Source organism: Lepus europaeus, chromosome 2 (assembly GCF_033115175.1).
Source record: "Lepus europaeus isolate LE1 chromosome 2, mLepTim1.pri, whole genome shotgun sequence".
In the NCBI taxonomy this organism is placed as follows: Eukaryota; Metazoa; Chordata; class Mammalia; order Lagomorpha; family Leporidae; genus Lepus; species Lepus europaeus.
The window spans coordinates 57,226,691-57,245,431 of record NC_084828.1 but is presented as its reverse complement, the minus strand read 5'-3'; the positions used below and the strand labels follow the sequence as shown (position 1 = coordinate 57,245,431).

Sequence of the window (18,741 nt, the reverse complement as noted above, 5' to 3'; positions counted from 1 at the left end):
GCTGCCTTCTAGGGTGCATATTAATAGGAACCTATAATTGGAAGCATAGCCAGGACTCAAGCCCAAACACTCCAATAGTATTTGTCTCTTATCTCGGTTTTCTTATTGATTAGATTAGCAAATGTTTCTCTGCTTTTTTAAATAATCTGCTTTTCTTAATTTACTAAAAAATATTATTTCACATTTCCATTTTTGATATGTGTCATTAATTGTCTTTTTAAACTTCCAGTACTTTGTTTTCTGATATTATCACAAATTGCCATATTCAATATGCAGTCTACTGATTATGTGAATTAGATCTGTGACAATATTTAATTGTTGGCCACCAGAATTAATATTCTTCAGAGACAGATTAAATTCTCTGAATTTGTAGTGTTTTTAACTATGTCTTTTTATATACCCCCCATTTTATCTTACAAAAGCTTCAGTTTCACCAAAAGCATCTTTTCACTGTGCAGATTTCAGTTTTTATTTAGCAAAGTTTCCTGGATCATATTTTTAAATATTTGTTCTACTATTTTTGCTTCTTGGGAAGGAATTCTATTTATGGATATTACACACATATTGAATTCCCTTTATCTACCTTTTATTTCTATCTCCCCTACTCTAATCCTTTTTTATCTTTTTCTTTATATTTGTTTCTTTTCATTTGCATTTTAAAAATGTTTATCCTTAAAGTCCCCTATTGTACTTTTTGCTGTGTCAGTATTCCCTTGAATGTTTTCTAATTATGTCTTCCTTTCAGTAATATAATTATCTTTCCTATTTGGGTCCTAAGTTCTTCTTATTACATTGCTTTATCTTTTATTGTCCTATACCAAGCTACCTGAGTTCTTATAGGTCCATCTCTGTAACTGTTATTTTTAAATAAGCTTTTTATTTCAGGATAGTTTTAATTTACAAAACAAAATATGTGAAGTAGTACAGAGTTCCCATTTACTCCACATTCAACTTCCCCTATTACAAACATCTTATATTAATATATTAATCACAATTATTATTTTTAATTAAAAATATTGGAATCTTTAATTACAATTTTTAACTGTTCCATGACGATCTTTTTTTTCTGGTGATTTTAATTCATCTTTAAATTTTTCTGCCATTTTGATATTTTTCTCATAGCATATTAGAAAACTGCAAGAAATGCATGTATTTATTTGTCATCCCTATTTGAAAAAGTTAGATTTCCCTAGACAGATTTTCGGAGGACTCCTAAGGCAATGTGGAACAGTAAGAACCTCTTCAAGAGTTTTTTCAGCCCTAGGGCTCCCTCTTCTGTTCTGCCACAGGCAAAGTGTCTGGCTGTGATGCTGCGTGGTAACTGCACAACTGAGTTTTCTCTACCTCTCTGAGCTTCATTCATCAGAGTTCTAACAACCCTGAGTTCCTTAGATTCATTAACCAGCCTTGCCTCCAAGGCTCAGAGCTCCTTCTCCTGTCGAAGAAGTACATTTGCAGGAAGTTGATGAGGTCTTCCCCTTCTGACGCTTGGCACACTCTCTGCTCCTTCATCCTTCATGTTGCCCAGCCCTGGTGGTTCTTTATTTCAGTCCTACTCTTAGCACCTGTCCCCCGGAGGAGTGCCCTGTGCTTCTAGGAATGTGTTTCTGCTGGTTGCTCCTGGAATCTGCCGCACTCAGACCCCTCAGCTTTCTCTTTTCATCCATGCTTTTCTCACCACCTCTTCTCACGCCAGCAAGCCCCTCTCTGTACCATTTCTCTTGGTCTTAGCCACTTGTATCAACACTAACATCTTTTTTTAATATCAAGATTTTTCTCATTAAACACTAGATTCACTAAAAATAACATTTTGTGAAGTTTTTTTTTTTTTTAAATTTTTCAGTGCCCATTTCATTCTCTATTGTTTCCAGTAAGAAAATTGAAAAGATTCAGAACCAAAAGATGCATTCTGGAAGTCTGGTGATCATATTCCAGATTAGTAATGTGTGGTCATTATAGAAACTTTGGGAAGTAAGATAATGTCAAAACTCGATGATCCATAACCCACCACGTACCAATCTCCATGTGAACCTGTGGGTGTTTTTCTTTGCAGTCATTTCTGTCATATAAGTGAGGTATATTTTATATAGAATGTGTATGCCAAGTCATTCCCTTCACATACTAATATAATTAACATTTAACGAATCATATATTTCCAAGGATAGAAGTATCAAGAAGACAAGAAAGAAACTAAAACAGAATTACTTTTTGCATTTGATAAATTACTTTATAAGACTGTGGTGTCTGTGTGAACTCTGAACTTATTGGGTCTCCATAATTCACCTACCCACTTCCCTATTGCTGAATACATGGTTTTTTTCCTATGTTTCACTATTTTAGCTACCATTGAGAGACTAGAACATCATAATTATTTTAAATACACTTATGACATCTACTAAGGATTTTGATACATATTAACTTTTCACTCCCAAAAAATGCTGCACAAATTAACACTGCCAACAACATGATTCATAAGAATGTCAGTTTGACCATGCCCTTTAAGCATCATCTTAACCTTGATAGGCAATAAAACATATTCTTTTGGTTTCCCATTATATTACTCCCATCATGTGTCAATAAGCTGCAGTGATCTGAGCCAACTGCATTTTACAAGCGTGATTAGGAGACATTGCTTGACTATCAAGTCTGTTCTGCTGTCAGATAAAAATGCTGAAAGGGAACTGGAATGACTGAATGGTTTTATGATCAATGTCCCCTTTTCCCAAATGTAGATTACATTCACTCTATCACTGTCTATTGGGGAATGAAATTGAAGTTATTGGCTCTGATGAAAAAGGAGTGGTAGACAATATTATACTTCTTATTAACTACTGATAAATGAACAAAAGCATCTTTGGGGTCTAAATTATCAAGTCCATTACTTTAATTTTACTCTGCTTTCAACATATGATGAGATGGCCCAGCTGCAGATAAATAATTCCCTCCCATTGCCTTTCTCTTATTGTGGAAAATATCCTAACCATGCTTTTCCTATGACAGTGAAATATTTTCACATCTCCCAAACATGAATAAAACATCTTTGGTGTACGTAACTTACTTACCACTCTCATTCAACAATGGCATTATCAGCATTTTGTGTTGAAAACTTAGCTCAACTTTTTACACTTCCAGCTTTAAAAGGACTAAAGTTCAAGATGTAAAACTTTCAGTTCAAAAGCTGTAGCAGTGCCCTATAATCTCTTTATCTCACTTTGATTTTCCATTTCAGTTATCTATAACTGGGTCTTTAGTAGCAACCCAAGATATAGACACCTACCTAAGGAAGAGATCATATCGAATATCATCATTTGGGTTCCCTGATGGGGTCGTATAGCAATAATCCATTAAGACATTCCATCTGCAGAAAGAGGCAAGCACAATCTAGAGTTAGAATCTCCCTCTAGGGGTTGGTTATTAATTCAAAGGAAGTAATTATTGACAAAATCTTAACCCGTGGAATATAGTTTTACATTTTTTGTGATTTGCAGATGCTTCTTATTTATTAAAATCTTATCCTCAGCTCAAGACATTTAAAAATCAGCAACAAACTGTCATCTCCTCATTGAGTGGAGTTAAGGCTAATACGACACACAGACAAATGCACACACACACACACACAAGGAGAGAGAAACATATGTGAATGGTCACAATGTGGAGAAACAAAACCTGAAAGTGTACTCCATAGGCAGGTACAAGTTTATATACTCACAACAAACACTGGTTTCTGTTCCCAGAAGTTACTATCTTTGACAGAATACAGAGAATATTGTAATAGCAAATACAGTATATAAATCATACACCAGAATCTGTTGGGGGTAGGAGTGTGAATACACAATAAACACTCTGTTAGGAAGAAGAAAGCCATGAGACAAATTCACACCCTTTTCCTACAAGGCCAGATTGTGCCCAGATTTATGACTTACTTCATTCCAACTCTGAGTGTTATTTTTAAAAAATACTGATTCATGGTAAAAGAATGTCAATAAAATGAAAAAAGAAACCACAATATAGTAGGAATCTCAGAATCATGTGTGTCTAAGAATAGAAATGTAAAGAAGACAGAAGGGGAGAGGGTAAAAAGAGTCAAATTTCTAAAGTATACTAATCTCCTCAGGATGTGAATTGTAAATAATAATATACAAAACCCCAAATAAACCATTTCTATATGATTTTTTTTATAGGATGGGACAAGATCTTCAGCATTTGAGTGCCTTTCCAGTTTTGATCATCCTGAGTGTTCTAAGTATCATAAGATACTTGATTGATTTTTAAAAATTTTTTGCAGAGGTATTTTTGCAGATTGTTTTAGCCCCAGATTCTGGAGGAAGAGTTCTTCCATTTTTAAATAAATTAGTATTGAATAATAACACATTAAAAAAGAGTACAAATTAAAAGTGTTCACAATGACTGCATCTGGTTTTCATCTTGCAACCAAAGAACTGATACACCAATGAGCCAGAAGACATCCCTAAGCCCTTTTTCAGTCACTACTCTCTCATCTTTATGGGATATTTTTTTCTTCTTTTTTAAATGAATGACATAGTGTGATTGTCACCCTTTTAACTTTGTAATTTGTTATTTCTTTTTATTAGTATTCTTACATGGTATAATAATGACAGTATTTTTCAAATTGATTTAAAAGTGAATGAGCTAACATTATTACTCATGAGGATTTGGACATTTTTAACTAACAAAGGAAAAGAATTTGGAAATACCTGCCATCCAGATTCGTGGCTTGTACAGCTGCAAACACTTTGGTTTTCAAAGGTAATCCTATACTCGGAATAATTAGCTGCTGACTGTAGGTTGAATCCTAATGATGAAACAATAAACAGTCTCTCATTACCTCCCCAACAACAGCACACTTACCATTTAAAACACCAGTCTTATGGAAAAAGAAAAGTGCATCACAATGAACACCTAAAGGATTAATTTAATCCTCTGACTTCTTGCAGAACTGCTCTTAAACCGTAACCATGTAACAATTTTATCTCCATTCATAAATCTTTTTGTCCCATGGTTCAACTACGTATGTATTCAATGGTCTTTAGCTATTTAGTTTACTTAATGTTCAGTAGTCAATGGGCATATTTCTTAGATTAAAATTTCATTTATTGAGAAATAATGGTGGATAACATTATATTACATTTATTTATATTATATTTCCTTCAATATAAACCTTTATTGTTATAATTGTAGTTCTTATATATCTTTTGATAATGCTTAACTTATCCTAAATTACTTATGTGGCTATTTAAAATCACCAAAATTTTATTAAAAGCTAATAAGGAGACCAACACCATCTCTTAGTTGCCACACTGTGATATGGAATTCCTGCACCAAATTCTTTGGCACTTATTTATAGAAGGTTATGCCAGGGCTTCATTTTATTTTTTTAACCTTTATTTTAGACAATTTCTAGTGAGTTTATTTATATCACCGCAATTACTATAATTATTTATTTTTATTTACTTATTTTAACTTATTTGAAATGCAGAGAGAGAAAGACAAAGATAGAAATGTGCCCTCTGTTAGTTCACTCTCCCAATGCCTGAGAAAGCTGGGGCTGGGCCTGGTTAGGCTAAAGCTAGCAGTCAGTCTGGATCTCCCATGTGAGTGGCAGGGACTTAAGCACTTGACTATCATATGCTACCTTCCATAGTGCACATTAGCAGGAACCTGGAATCAGAAGCAGAGCAGGGACTCAAACCTTGGCACCAAGATATGGGACGAAGGCATCTTAATCACTGTGCCAAACGCCTGCCCCTTTACAGTAGATTAAAGCAGCAGAGTAGAAATTAATTATTGGCAGCTATCACATAATATTGAAGAAAAAACGTGGAACAAGTTGTAAAACACATTTTAAAATGCAAAATTTAAGCAAATAATTTAGCTTAGAGACCAATTATTTCCTCAAACCCTGCTGAAACTGAAAATTTTACTGTTTTGCAGCAAAGCAAAAATGTTTCTAATGTTCCCTAAGAAAGCTTAAAGTGGCCAAGGAAAGTGAAAACACGGAACATATTCTGTATAGAAAGCTGGGAAGAAAGCAACATATTTTGAATTTTTAAAATGAAAACAGTGATGGGGAGAGCGGCAAGATGGCGGAATAGGAAGGGAGCACACTATTAGTCCGGGGGAGAGACAGGTTAATAAAAGTGGAGATACTGCAGGGGTCAAGGAAGAGTAGGGGAAGAAACAGCAGAGGAAACTCTTCCGGAACTAGTGATTCACAGTGGACCTGCGTGGAGAGCGTGGGAGCCCAAGTTCGGGACACCAGGTGCAGACTCAACACACCAGCGCTGGAACGCGAGGTGAGCTGAACCTCAATAGCCCGAGACACCAGCGGGAGGGCGGAAAGAGGAGACTAAAGGGAACAAGGCTTGAAACTCCGTGGGGAAAAGTTCACCAAGCTAACTAGAAGAGAGAGAGAGAGAGAAAAAAAAGTGACCAATACGGACATGAGTCTCTCTCTCCGCTCACCCCTCAAAGGCGAGCAAGACAAAGAGCAGGCGCCATTTTGGACATACGTCATAAGCAGGGCGACCTCAGGTCTGCACCGGCCCTAAGCCTAGCAGAAACACCTGACTCTGGGAGGAGGGGTGAAATAACTGGAGATTAGCATCTAACTTGGCAACCCAGTGGGAGACTGCAGGAGAATTGGAGCCCACACTGAGGGCAGCACAGATTCCCTGTGTGGTCCTTGGGAAAGAGCTTCCAATCTCTGGGTCCTGTGGGTATATCATTCGCCTGCTAAATACCTCCAATTACGTTCAGCTGTGCGGAATTACTTCCCTTTTGAATCAAAAAAAAAAGAAAGAAAGAAAGAGAGATTTACCACACCTAACCTGGGAGTGTCATCTTTGACACACCCTCAACCCTGAGGAACCAAACACAGCTCTCAGTCCACACTCATCTCAAGCCTCTAAGGCTCCACCGAAAGCAGACAGTCCACTTAATTTAGAGCCATAATGTAACAAGAAAAAACACCACAGTGAAGAAACCAAATATCTCCAACATGCCAAACAACAAACGCAAAAACCAAGCTAACAAGAACAAGGAAGACACTATGACGCCCCCAAATGAAAAAAAGACACCCCAATTCAAGATTATGAAGATGATGAGATAGAAGAAATGCAGGAAGCGGATCTCAAAAAATTGATAAGAACATTAAGAAGTTCTCAAAAACAAATTCTTGAACTACAGAAATCCTTAATGGACAAGATAGAAAATCTCTCTCGTGAAAGTGAAATATTAAGGAGGAATCAAAATGAAATGAAACAACTAGTAGAACAAGAAACTGTGATAGTGATGAGAAATCATAATGAAATGAAGAATTCAATAGATCAAATGACAAACACATTAGAGAGCCTTAAAAACAGAATGGGCGAAGCAGAAGAGAGAATATCGGACTTAGAAGACAGAGAACAGGAAAGGAAACAGGCAAACCAAAGAAAAGAAGAAGAAATTAGAAATCTAAAAAATATTGTCGGGAATCTACAGGATACTATTAAAAAACCCAACTTTCAGGTTCTAGGATTTCCTGAAGGCATGGAGAGGGAGAAAGGATTAGAAGGCCTTTTTAGTGAGATACTAGCAGAAAATTTCCCAGGTTTGGAGAAGGACAGAGACATCTTAGTACGGGAAGCTTATAGAACCCCTAATAAACATGACCAAAAGAGATCCTCACCACGACATGTTGTAATCAAACTCACCACAGTGAAACACAAAGAAAAGATCCTAAAATGTGCAAGAGAGAAACGTCAGATTACTCTTAGAGGATCTCCAATTAGACTCACAGCAGACTTCTCATCAGAAACCCTACAAGCTAGAAGGGAATGGCGAGACATAGCCCAGGTACTAAGAGAGAAAAACTGCCAGCCCAGAATATTATATCCTGCAAAGCTCTCATTTGTGAATGAAGGTGAAATTAAGACTTTTCATAGCAAACAGAAACTGAAAGAATTTGTTGCCACTCATCCTGCCCTGCAAAAGATGTGTTACACACAGAAACACAGAAACATGGTCACCAATATGAAAGAAGGTAAAGGAAGGAAACCTCACAGCAAAAGATCACAGGAAGCTCAATTTCTCTTTGACATAGAATTAAACTCTGATGCTCTGTTACAGCAATGTGTTATAGTAACCTATTATGTTCTCTTGATGTCTGTTAAATTCTAATTGTTCAAAAACAGCTGAATTTTTATTAAGAGCTATGGGTTATTTAAATATGTGCTTATTTTCAAAGATTTGAATAATCACCTTGTAACAATGATCAAATTTGGTCTATGTTATGTCATGATTTTAAGGAATCTTATTTCAACCAGATATTTTGGATTTTGAGCCTTCTTGGCGTTCTTGACAGGCATTCAAAAAATCAAAGTTTCAAACAATCTGGTCTCTAAAATTTCCAGTAAATCTTGGACTTTGGTTTTTCCAGTTTGGGCCCAACTGAAAAAAATCGAAGGACCTATGTCTCTCATCTTATAGAGACACCAACCAATCAGGCTATTTGGATTATATTAGAAGGACTGTCAACATGTGACGTGGTACCAAACTTTACGTTTCTATAATGGAAAATACTATTAATACAAATGTTTGAGAATTAAAAAGTCTAATAATCTTGTGTTACTAGACATGATAGTTATCTTAATGAGAAAGCCCCAGAGTCCTAAAGGGACTTGTAAAATCCTACAGGTGCTTTCAAAAATACTTTGAAGTAAGCAAGTGCCTCTTGTTGGTTAATGAGTTTATAATTTTAAACATGGCGACTTAAAGTCTTTTGTCATCCACAGTTATATATGATGTGCTGCTCATAAAACTAAGGTGTTGTTGGTTCTGTGTTTAGCTGTCCTCCTATAGGTTCCTATGGACGTTTTCCAGCCACTTCTATTGTATTCAGTACTTTGGGATGGCTCTGTAAACAGATGAAGCCAATAATGTATTAACAGTACCAACTGAGAGAAAGTATGGTTAACTGAGGTTACTAAAAACAAAAAGCAATTCAAATCAATTGGCAATCTACAAAAAGAGTTAAAGATTTTAAAAGCCATTATTAAAATTGTTATATTGGTCTATTATGCTATGTTATATGTGTGTACATATTGTATGTCCACATGGGGAAATTTTATTAAGAGTTTTATTTTAAATGGCTTATAGATAAGATTGTCCATAAATTTAAGCTGCTAAAATCAATCAAAGATACATTTTAATTTGTGTGACCTGAATCTGTGTATCATATGTTTTAAACGTGTGGGTAGAAAGAAACTAAAAACATTTTAGATGGTTGTGCTTAAGTTACTGGCTAAACAAACTACACCATGTTAGATATTTAAGAGGTGTTTTCAAATACATTATTCTTAAAATTTATAGAAGGCATTGGACCTTCTGCTAAATGTTTTCTTAAGTTGTTATCTAATGGTTGAAACTGTTTGCTAAGTATTTATGTGATATTGCTATTGTCAGCAAGCGATCTAGGACTTGCTCCCTCATTTCTCTATTCTAAGCCCAACTTGTTCTTTCATTTCTCTATTCTCTTCAAGGTAGGAAACTAATTCTATTATGAAGGAATCTGTAGGACACACAATTTAATCTTTAGACCTTATAAAAGAGATGGCTAACATTTTTCTGTAATAGCATAGCCAAAATAAGAACTTAAATAATAATCTCATAGCTAGATTCACTTCGCCATCAGCAAAGTATACAGTAAGTAGAAAAAAAACCTCCCTTTCAGACCAAAGGGAAAGAAAGTTTTAAAGTGAGAATATAATTTTCCTCATGGGCATTGTCTACCTTAGAAAAACTACTACAGAACATGCCTGTGACTAGAGACTTGTAGTTCAGGCCACCGAAGATTAGAGATGGGACTTGGGCACTCCCTTGACTTGCATCCTCTGGTCTGCTTTAACACAAACCAGGAGGAAAAGAAAGCTCAGAATCAGAAGCAATGGGTGGCAGGCCTATTAATGGCTGATCTGTACAGTGATCTGCCCTCAAGGAGACCCAAGAGGCCAGTCTACTGCAGTGGCTTTCAATGTGGTAAGCCTGGGCTTCAGCAGAAGTCAGCTTGTGAAGAGCCCTGGCAGCTCTGCCAAGAGTGGGATCACTGGAAATGGACCTGCCCTGGAGTCGAAGGATGCCCAGGTCAGAGCCACAGATCTTATTGGCTCTAAGCTGAAAAGCCCTTCACTCAGCCCAACTTCCAAAGTGACCACTGCAGCTGAGGGGATGGTCAAGTAGGTCAGCAACATTGCAGGCAGAACTGTAAATTTCTTGTTAGAGATGCCACCTGCCTTTACCTGGCCAGCTCTCCTCCCAGGCCAGCCAAGTAATGAAAGTCAACAGAGTGCCTTCCCCTAGGAGGTTTACACCTCCCTTAGGATATACGCCATGTGAAGAGATAGATAGGTCTGGGCCTCTTAACTTACAAGGCCTAAATCCACCAGATTATTATCAAGCCCCTTCTGTCAGGTTCTATTTGCCTCTCAATCAGAAAAATTACTTGTAGCTTAGACAGCACCTTTCTTAGCTCCTGTAATAATGACTCTGTCCTTTGTTCTAGACCCTGTCTAGCGTACTTGGGCCTCATTCCTTTGTAATCATAACCTCTACTCTACCACCAATGGCTCTACTACCAACCTGTGTGTACTGATGGTCCTCTTCCCCACTTAATGCTGTATAATTGTTCAGACCTGGTAAATGCCACTCTTAGGATCATTGGTTACTATCCTCACTCTGTCTTTTATGACCTTGTCTAAATATGAGCAGAGTCGGTGAACTTGCAAGGCTTCCATAGCCTTGGCAACTCATGACGACAGCCTAAGGTGGTTACTGGCGCCATAAACTAGAGTGTCAATTTGTTGGGTCAACAACAGGAGTCAGTGTGCACTTGCTCCTCATGTGGGATCTCTGTCCTTAATGTACTGTACATTTTGATTTAATGCTATAACTAGTACTCAAACAGTATGTTTCACTTTGTGTTTCTATGTGGGTGCAAACTGTTGAAATCTTTATACTAAATTGATCTTCTGTATATAAAGAGAATTGAAAATGAATCTTGATGCAAATGGAAGGGAAGAGGGAGCGGGAGAGGGGAGGGTTGCAGGTGGGAGGGAAGTTATGGGAGGGGGAAGCCATTGTAATCCATAAGCTGTACACTGGAAATTTATATTCATTAATTAAAAGTTAAAAAAATGAAAACAGTGATGGTTTCTATATTTATATTTTTTTAAAAATTGCATTCATGTGGAACATTGCATTCCTGAACAAATGAGGAATTATATAATACTTCAAAACTGCTGAATGTCAGTCTTATTTTCTGTATTCCTGAGATAAACCATAAAAGCTACTCTAACCAATCCAATAAACAGTATTTTTATTGAATTACCTCACGGCTCCCTTCTCAAGCTTCTCCAAGCAAACCACACTACATTAATTACAGCTCTTTCATCTTATGTTTGCATCAATACTCATGTTGTCCAGAAGAATGCCTACTTTCTTCACAAGTGGTTTACTTCTGAGTCATTCGCAAATGACATGTGATCTAGCTCAGGTTTAATTAAGAATCATCAACTTTTTCCTTCTGAAATTGTTTCTAAGAGATAATTCTGTGATAGTTTTGTATAGTTATCTGAGATAATTTTATATAGTTTCCTTTACTTTTATTTGTCCTATATTGTCCTTAAAATCAATTATATTTATTTAGCTTTACCCCAGCTTTTAACATCTATTTATAATTACAATATCTATATTTCAGATTTGCTATTTCTGTGCTAACTCCAAGAACTCATCCAGGTACAGTTCAAATACACAAAAGCATTCTCACTTTTTATTTCCACAGAGGAGAAAACTACATACATACATTACACAAAAATAAGACCGGAGTTCAACTCATATGGAAATCTCATCGTCAATACATGTCAGTATTTTTCATAAACATAATTTCCTTTTTGAAAAGGATTTGTTGGAAATGGAGAGAATGAAAGAGAAAAAGAGAGATAGAAACAGAAAAAGAGATTTTCCATCTATTTTATTCACTCTTCTAAAAGCTCACAATAGCTAGGCTGTGCCAGGCCAAAGTGGAGCTAGAACTCAATCTTGATCTACTGTATGGATGGCAAGGACCCAAGTACTTGAGCCATCACCTGCTGCCCCCTAGGATGTGCATTAGCAAGAGACATATATTAACAGTAAGCTGGAATGGAAAACAGAGCTGGCCCGTAAACTTTGGTATAATATGTAGGCATGTGATATGTGATGTGGGCATCCCAAGTGGCAGCCTCACTTCTGGGCCAAATACCTGCCGCTATAAATACGATTCTCTTGAGTACATGTGCTTAATCCCAGAATCATGGAAATAAACAATTGTGTAAATCCCAATAGGGTACAACTTTGTCCTTTCAAATAACAAACCAGAAAATAAGAGTAGTAAGTATGTAGTATTACTTTTCATCATCCCTAAACACAATTACAAGTGACATTTTGCAAACTATTGGTGAATTATTTCCCCTAAACATTAAAATTAAAAATTCATATGAAATGCCCCCAATGGCCATGCACTGACATCTGATTTGAAATGCTATAATATTATATTTCAGTAGCTAAATGTTTCAAGCAAATAACAAATAGAATTTGTGATCAATTTTTGAAAGTATATCATATTTTCCTATGAAAACTACTAATTTTTAATGTCTTGTTACATGACAAGATATCATGATGGCATCATGTTTAAAAACATGTTTGGGGCAGTGACATTCTTATGTATGATACAGTAATATGCCACTTGATATAATCTTCAAAATCCAAAGGAAGAATTAACTAAATGTAAACTATAGACTTTAGTTAACACTAATGTATCAACATTGGCTTATTGAGTATAATAAATGTAACATACTAATATAAGATATAAATTATAAAAGAAATTGTGTGAAAGGCTTTGTAATTCCCAATCAAATATTTTGTAAACCTAAAATTGTTCTGGAGATGGCAATGTGACATAGCAAGTGAAGCCGCTGCCTGCAGTGCCAGCATCCCATGTGGGCACTGGTTGGAGGCCCAGCTGCTCCACTTCTGATCCAGCTCTCCGCTATAGCCAGGGAAAGCAGTGGAAGATGGCCCAAGTCCTTGGACCCCCACACTGTGTGGGAGACCTGGAAGAAGCTCCTGGCTCCTGACTTCGGATTGGCGCAGCTCCTGCCGTTGTGGCCATTTGGAGAGTGAACCAGTGTATGGAAGACCTTTCTCTCTATCTCTATCTCTCCCTCTCTCTGTAATTCAATAAATAAATAAAAATATTTTAAAAAATGAGAAGCATTTTGGTACCATCTACTTTAATTATAGTCTGATATAAAAAATTGGTTGGAAGTGAAATTGACACTATGAGAAGCGATGACTTAAACAGCTCTTGTCTTGACTGTTAAGAAACAGTTTATTATTTTATTTTTATTGATTTTTTTTCTACTTAATACCATTGGTTGAACTCTTCACTTACCATAGAATTAATCATAGGTGTATAAAGTCAACTGAAAATAGATCCCAGTAAAAAATAAGAGTGGGAATAAGAGAGGGAGGAGCTGTACAGTTTTGCACACATTCCCATGGACTTACCCCTAAGGGAGAAGATAAAAACTTGCCATGGGACTCCAAATCCCATTAAACTAGATGGTAATAATGCCATCTTATGTGTTAAAGTTATCATATTAAATGTTTAGTTGATCATATAGATAAGATTAAGTGTCAAGGGGATAACATAAATAAGACCATGTATCTGGTAATAATAATGGATAGAATTAAAAAGGAGAGAATGTTCCAACATGGGAAGCAGTCCACACAGCAGATGCAAAATGACAAATGCACTAAACAGCACTCTGGCCTCAGAATCAGACCTTAAGGCACTGTTGACTGACTGATAAGCCCAAGAGAGCATTTAGGCATGGAGAGCCAAGACACAGTAGCAAAAAAAGAAAAGAAGTCCTACATGAAGGATCTCTGGAAAAAAAAAAAAAAAGTGGCCATCAAAGTAGGAGGTACCTTTCTCTAAAGGGACGAGAGAACTTCCACTTTTCTTATGGCCCTGTCTAAATACTGATGGAGTCTGTGGACTCAAAAGGCTTCCTATAGCCTTAGCAGCGCATGAAAAGAGCCTCAGGTGATCACTGACATCATAAATAAGAATGTTAATTGTTAAATCAACAACAGGAGTCACTATGTACTTATTCCCCAAGTAGGAACTCTGTCCTTAATGAGTTGTGCTATGAGAATTAACTGCAAAACTTGTTCTCAAACAGTACTTCATACTTTGTGTCTGTGTGTAGGTGCACATTGTTGAAATCTTTCCTAAAGTATAGAGTTGGTTAATAATAAGTTAATTAAAAATGAATCTTGAAGAATAGGATGGGAGAGGGAGTAGGAGGTGGGACAAGAGTGGGGATGGGAGTACAGGAGGGAAGAACAACTATATTCCTAAAGTTGTACCTATGAAGTTTGCATTTATTAAATAGAAGCTCTCTTAAAAAAAAAAAAGAATGGTGGAATTGGTAAAAAAAAAAAAAAGGTTGCATTTTTACCATAGGATTCAAATATTTAGGTTATTATCAAATTGTAGACTTTTACTTAGCATTAAGATTCAAGGATTTAATGTTAGCAGCAGGACTACAATATCATTTCTATTGTTTTATAACAAAGCTCTTTTCAAATTCACATTTCTAAATCTGATTTTCTGCTTTTACACTGAGAGGATAATTTAATTTCAAAGAAAATTAACTGTCATGTGGATTTCCTTTTTTTTTTTTTTTTTACTTTTTAACATCAGGAATGCTCATCTTTGTCTGATTCAGTTTTAATAAATATTGAACACAAACTAGTCACCTGAATTCTACCACAAAGAACTTACATAAGTCAACAGGTAGAATAATCTCAATTTATAGTTATTTATAAAACTATTGCTCCCAGCAATAATAAACATCTGGTGAGGTCAGGAATGGATATTAGCATACATTTGCTGAGTATTATAGAGGCAAGTAACTTGGCAACTTCTCTTTTGCAAAATAAAGTTTAGAACTGACAGAAAGGCAATCTTCATTCCAACACATTTTTATTTGTTGTTTAGAACTCTGTGGTGACAGACTACAAACTTATAAACATGATTTTTTAAATGCCTTTGGAAAATGTCCTACTACAATATTTATAGCTCATTATATTCAAAGTATAAAGTACTGACTTTTAAATCAGTTGCATGAATTATAACTCAGTGCCATGATGACATGAATAATAATGCAAAAATCAGATTCATAATTTACTAAAATGTGGGTTGATAGATTGAAAAATTGATATTTAAATCAGGCATTTAAAATGTATGAATAAAAATTTTTAATCAACATGAAAATATCATTTGGGGGATTAATGTTACAGTTATAAATAGAAATTCATGTATTTTTCACATTTTGCTGCCACTGTTGATATTTACATGACAAAACTTTAGTAGACAATGCTGTGTAGTAGATTCTGAGTTATTTCAGAAGTGATAGAATTGTCACTAGTCAAAGCTCATATTGAAAATATTAACACATTCGTCACCAATGATTCCTCAAGAAGTATCATTTGGACTTTTTATATCTTATTATCACAAAAATATGATTCCCCAATCAACCCTGATATGGCTATATGCACATACTTATATAAGTATGCATAAATAAATATACACTTGGAAATGTAGGTAGACACTTTAATTATTACAGATTCATATTTATCATGTAAAATTTAAATCATTTATCAACTTTCACAAAATTAACGGGGTTTTCAGTACACCTTTATCAATAGGACATATGAAAATGGTGGTAAAAATGGATAAATGTTAGCAAAATATTGCAGGGTTAATGTGGCTTTCAGCAGATTTTTATAGAAAAGCCATTCACATAAATGGCTCCTCCCAATAGTGAAAGGGAAAACAACATCCTTCACCCATCAGCTTACGTTATAAAGGAGCAGGTTCAAAGTGCTGACAAATGTTCCATTGTTTTCTCTCACAGAAATAGCAGCTGAGGACCTAAAACAGATTTAGAAGAAGGAAAGTGTTGATTAAATTTTAAACCAGAAGTTTCAGTTAGACCTGAATGTTAAAGTTAAGGCAATAAAACTCTTCAGTAAGCTGTCAGACTTTTAGCTGGGCCTGAAGTGGGCATACTGCTTACATCAATGAAGAGATAAATAATCAAAAAGCAAGGAATATCAAATAAAGACAAACTGTTCTTTATGATCTTTTTATTTATAAAGTCATCCTTTTTCATTTTGCATTATATATATGAGACTTTTTGCAGAAAACCCTCATTTCATAAGAAATTGGATCTGATGCAAATATGCTTCATCAGTTCCATTAGATGTGTCATGAGATCAGGATTTTGTTTTACTTTGCTGCTATTACATGGCATGGTAAGTAGTAGGTGTGTAATAACTACGGATGTAACAAATGATTTTCCACAGAAATTGAAGCTTCATAATGTGTTCAGTGTGGAGATGAGGGGGGAGCAGAGGGAGATATCCTCCCATCTACAACCTATATTCTTTTGACACAAGGCTTTTCTTTTCTCTGCATTGAAGTCTTGCTTTTGTTGAAGTTTTTTTTTTCTTTTTTTTTTTTAATCATCACTGGGCTATTAACACTGATGATGAATATTTTTTAACAGAAGCAGAATGTGACTTCTATGTTTTCTTATAACTAAGATGAAATAAAAAGTAGGACTTTTGATAGCAAACTATAAAACTGGAGACAGAAAAATTCCTCTTAATTTTGTCAAAAATATTTGACAAATACAGGTGATTACATTGTAACAGATAAAACCGTGTTCATCGAGTATGTGCTTTGAAATAAATAAACAAACAAACAAACAAACAAAGATTGCAACCTTAGTCCATGTCTAGAACTGTTTGGCTGTGGGTCATGCCATCTTCCCTGGGAAGCGTGAGCACCGGTGGAGGTGAAAGCTCCCTTGGGAGTCATGAGACAACGGAATCTGGGACAGCAGAGTGTAACGGTGAAAATATATGGCACAACCCAGTGGGGAAGCAAGACCCACTGATGTAGTAATCAAATCCCTCACACCTGGAAACACGGAAGGAGCTTCAGGACCACTTAAGCAACCAGGATTCTCAGAGGAGGGGAACAAAGAGAACCCGAGGCAGACATCTGAGTGGTTTAAGCAGTTCTTATGGGGTTGTTTGTCTAGGTAATGACAATTAGATAGGAATAGATGATGATAATCATGATGATAACGAAGAATAAGCAGGAGGAGGAGGAAGGGGAGGAGCAGGGAGAGAGAGAGAAAGAGAGAGATACAGAGATAAATTGCTCATAATATAATTCCCATTACATTGGGTGAGTTTGGCCATTCTTAATAAATTCTTAATAAATATTGGTATTTATGTAAATTTCTGGAAGAGAAGAAATGACTCAAACACAAAGATAGTGTAAGAAAGCAAGACTAAAATGCAAACTTACGAGGCAAGCTGGGTATTATTAACCAGGTATTCCAATGGATAGCTACAACTAAATTTGTAAAGAAGCCCAGGTAGATAGCTGATGATTGTTGGTGGGTCTGGAGTATCAATATATCCTGAAATATTTCCTATTTGTACTGAAGATGTGTTTCCATAAGCACTGACTCCAGGAATTGTGGATACCTGTTAGAATGGTAAGTCAAATCTGTTAATTAAATGACTATGTATATAACATATGCAAAAGAAAACACTAGACCAGATCATTTCTAGGGTCTGGTTAGCAACAAAATGCCATGGTTTTAAAATTATACACATACAATGTTATTTATAAGTGAATAAGGGTGTATTTTAATTAAATGAAACTTCATATTTATTAAAGGTACTCATATTTCACAAATAAGGAGGGAGATTATATGTTCAGAGGACTACAATTATGAAAATACTCATGAATTCTCTGGAATGGTTTAAAAGAAATGACTTTAATCTCATCAAAAAATAATGCTCCCAACCCAAGAACCTTCATTGCTCTGGCTTTTGTGCACACACCCTCAGTCATCTGCCCCCACTGCCTTCGCTGTGGTGTATCTCACTCCTTCCTGGAGCTCATCTTCCCTGGAAAACTGTCCCTGCTTCCCCCACATGCGAGCTCCATCACAGCAGGTCTTCTCAGCCTTCATCAGAACTCTTCATGGACAGGAGCCATCACAGCCTATTCACCTTTGCATCTTCAACAGAGCACAGTTATCAGCATCTTGGACCCCAACAATATTTTTGAACAAAGCATGAAGATCTCAAATTTTCTGAGGATTATTTTTCTCAGGTTTTTCCTCTGTGGTTCATGGAGTCTCATTCCCTTCTAGGACAGGAGTTCACAGATTATTTTTCAGGGGAAGCATAAATATCCAGAAATTACACAAAAATATTGTCTATGTGTACATTTTGTTGGGGCTTATTTTTTTTCACTGGACTCTCCAACCTTGCTAAAATCAAAGCACTTGTATTTTAGGAAAGATTTGCAGCCATTTTGACCTTCATAAGACCAGAAGAGGACATAACTACTCCTACCATGTCAAATATAATAAGGTGCTCAATAAATATCCTTTGCAGGTATCACTGAGAACTGTAGCACTTAGTTTTCAACATTATAATAAACTTGATGGGTGAACCTAACAGCATATGAGCAAAGCTAAGGCAATTATCTACAAAGGAAGAAATGAAAATAAGTAAACCACTCCCTCCTCCCACTGTTGG

At 35.9% G+C, this 18,741-nt stretch overlaps 1 protein-coding gene across 1 annotated transcript in view; it reads right to left on the bottom strand.

Annotated features, from left to right (window-relative positions):
• The window catches only part of ZPLD1 (zona pellucida like domain containing 1), a 49,557-nt gene that overhangs the window by 10,402 nt on the left and 20,414 nt on the right, over positions 1-18,741 (bottom strand). Inside the window, exons 3-6 of the mRNA XM_062176400.1 lie at positions 17,492-17,673; positions 15,970-16,042; positions 4,716-4,813; positions 3,278-3,358 (exon numbers count right to left, since the gene is read on the bottom strand). Coding sequence (XP_062032384.1) covers positions 3,278-3,358; positions 4,716-4,813; positions 15,970-16,042; positions 17,492-17,673 — 434 coding nt within the window. The remainder of the gene's footprint in view (positions 1-3,277; positions 3,359-4,715; positions 4,814-15,969; positions 16,043-17,491; positions 17,674-18,741) is intronic.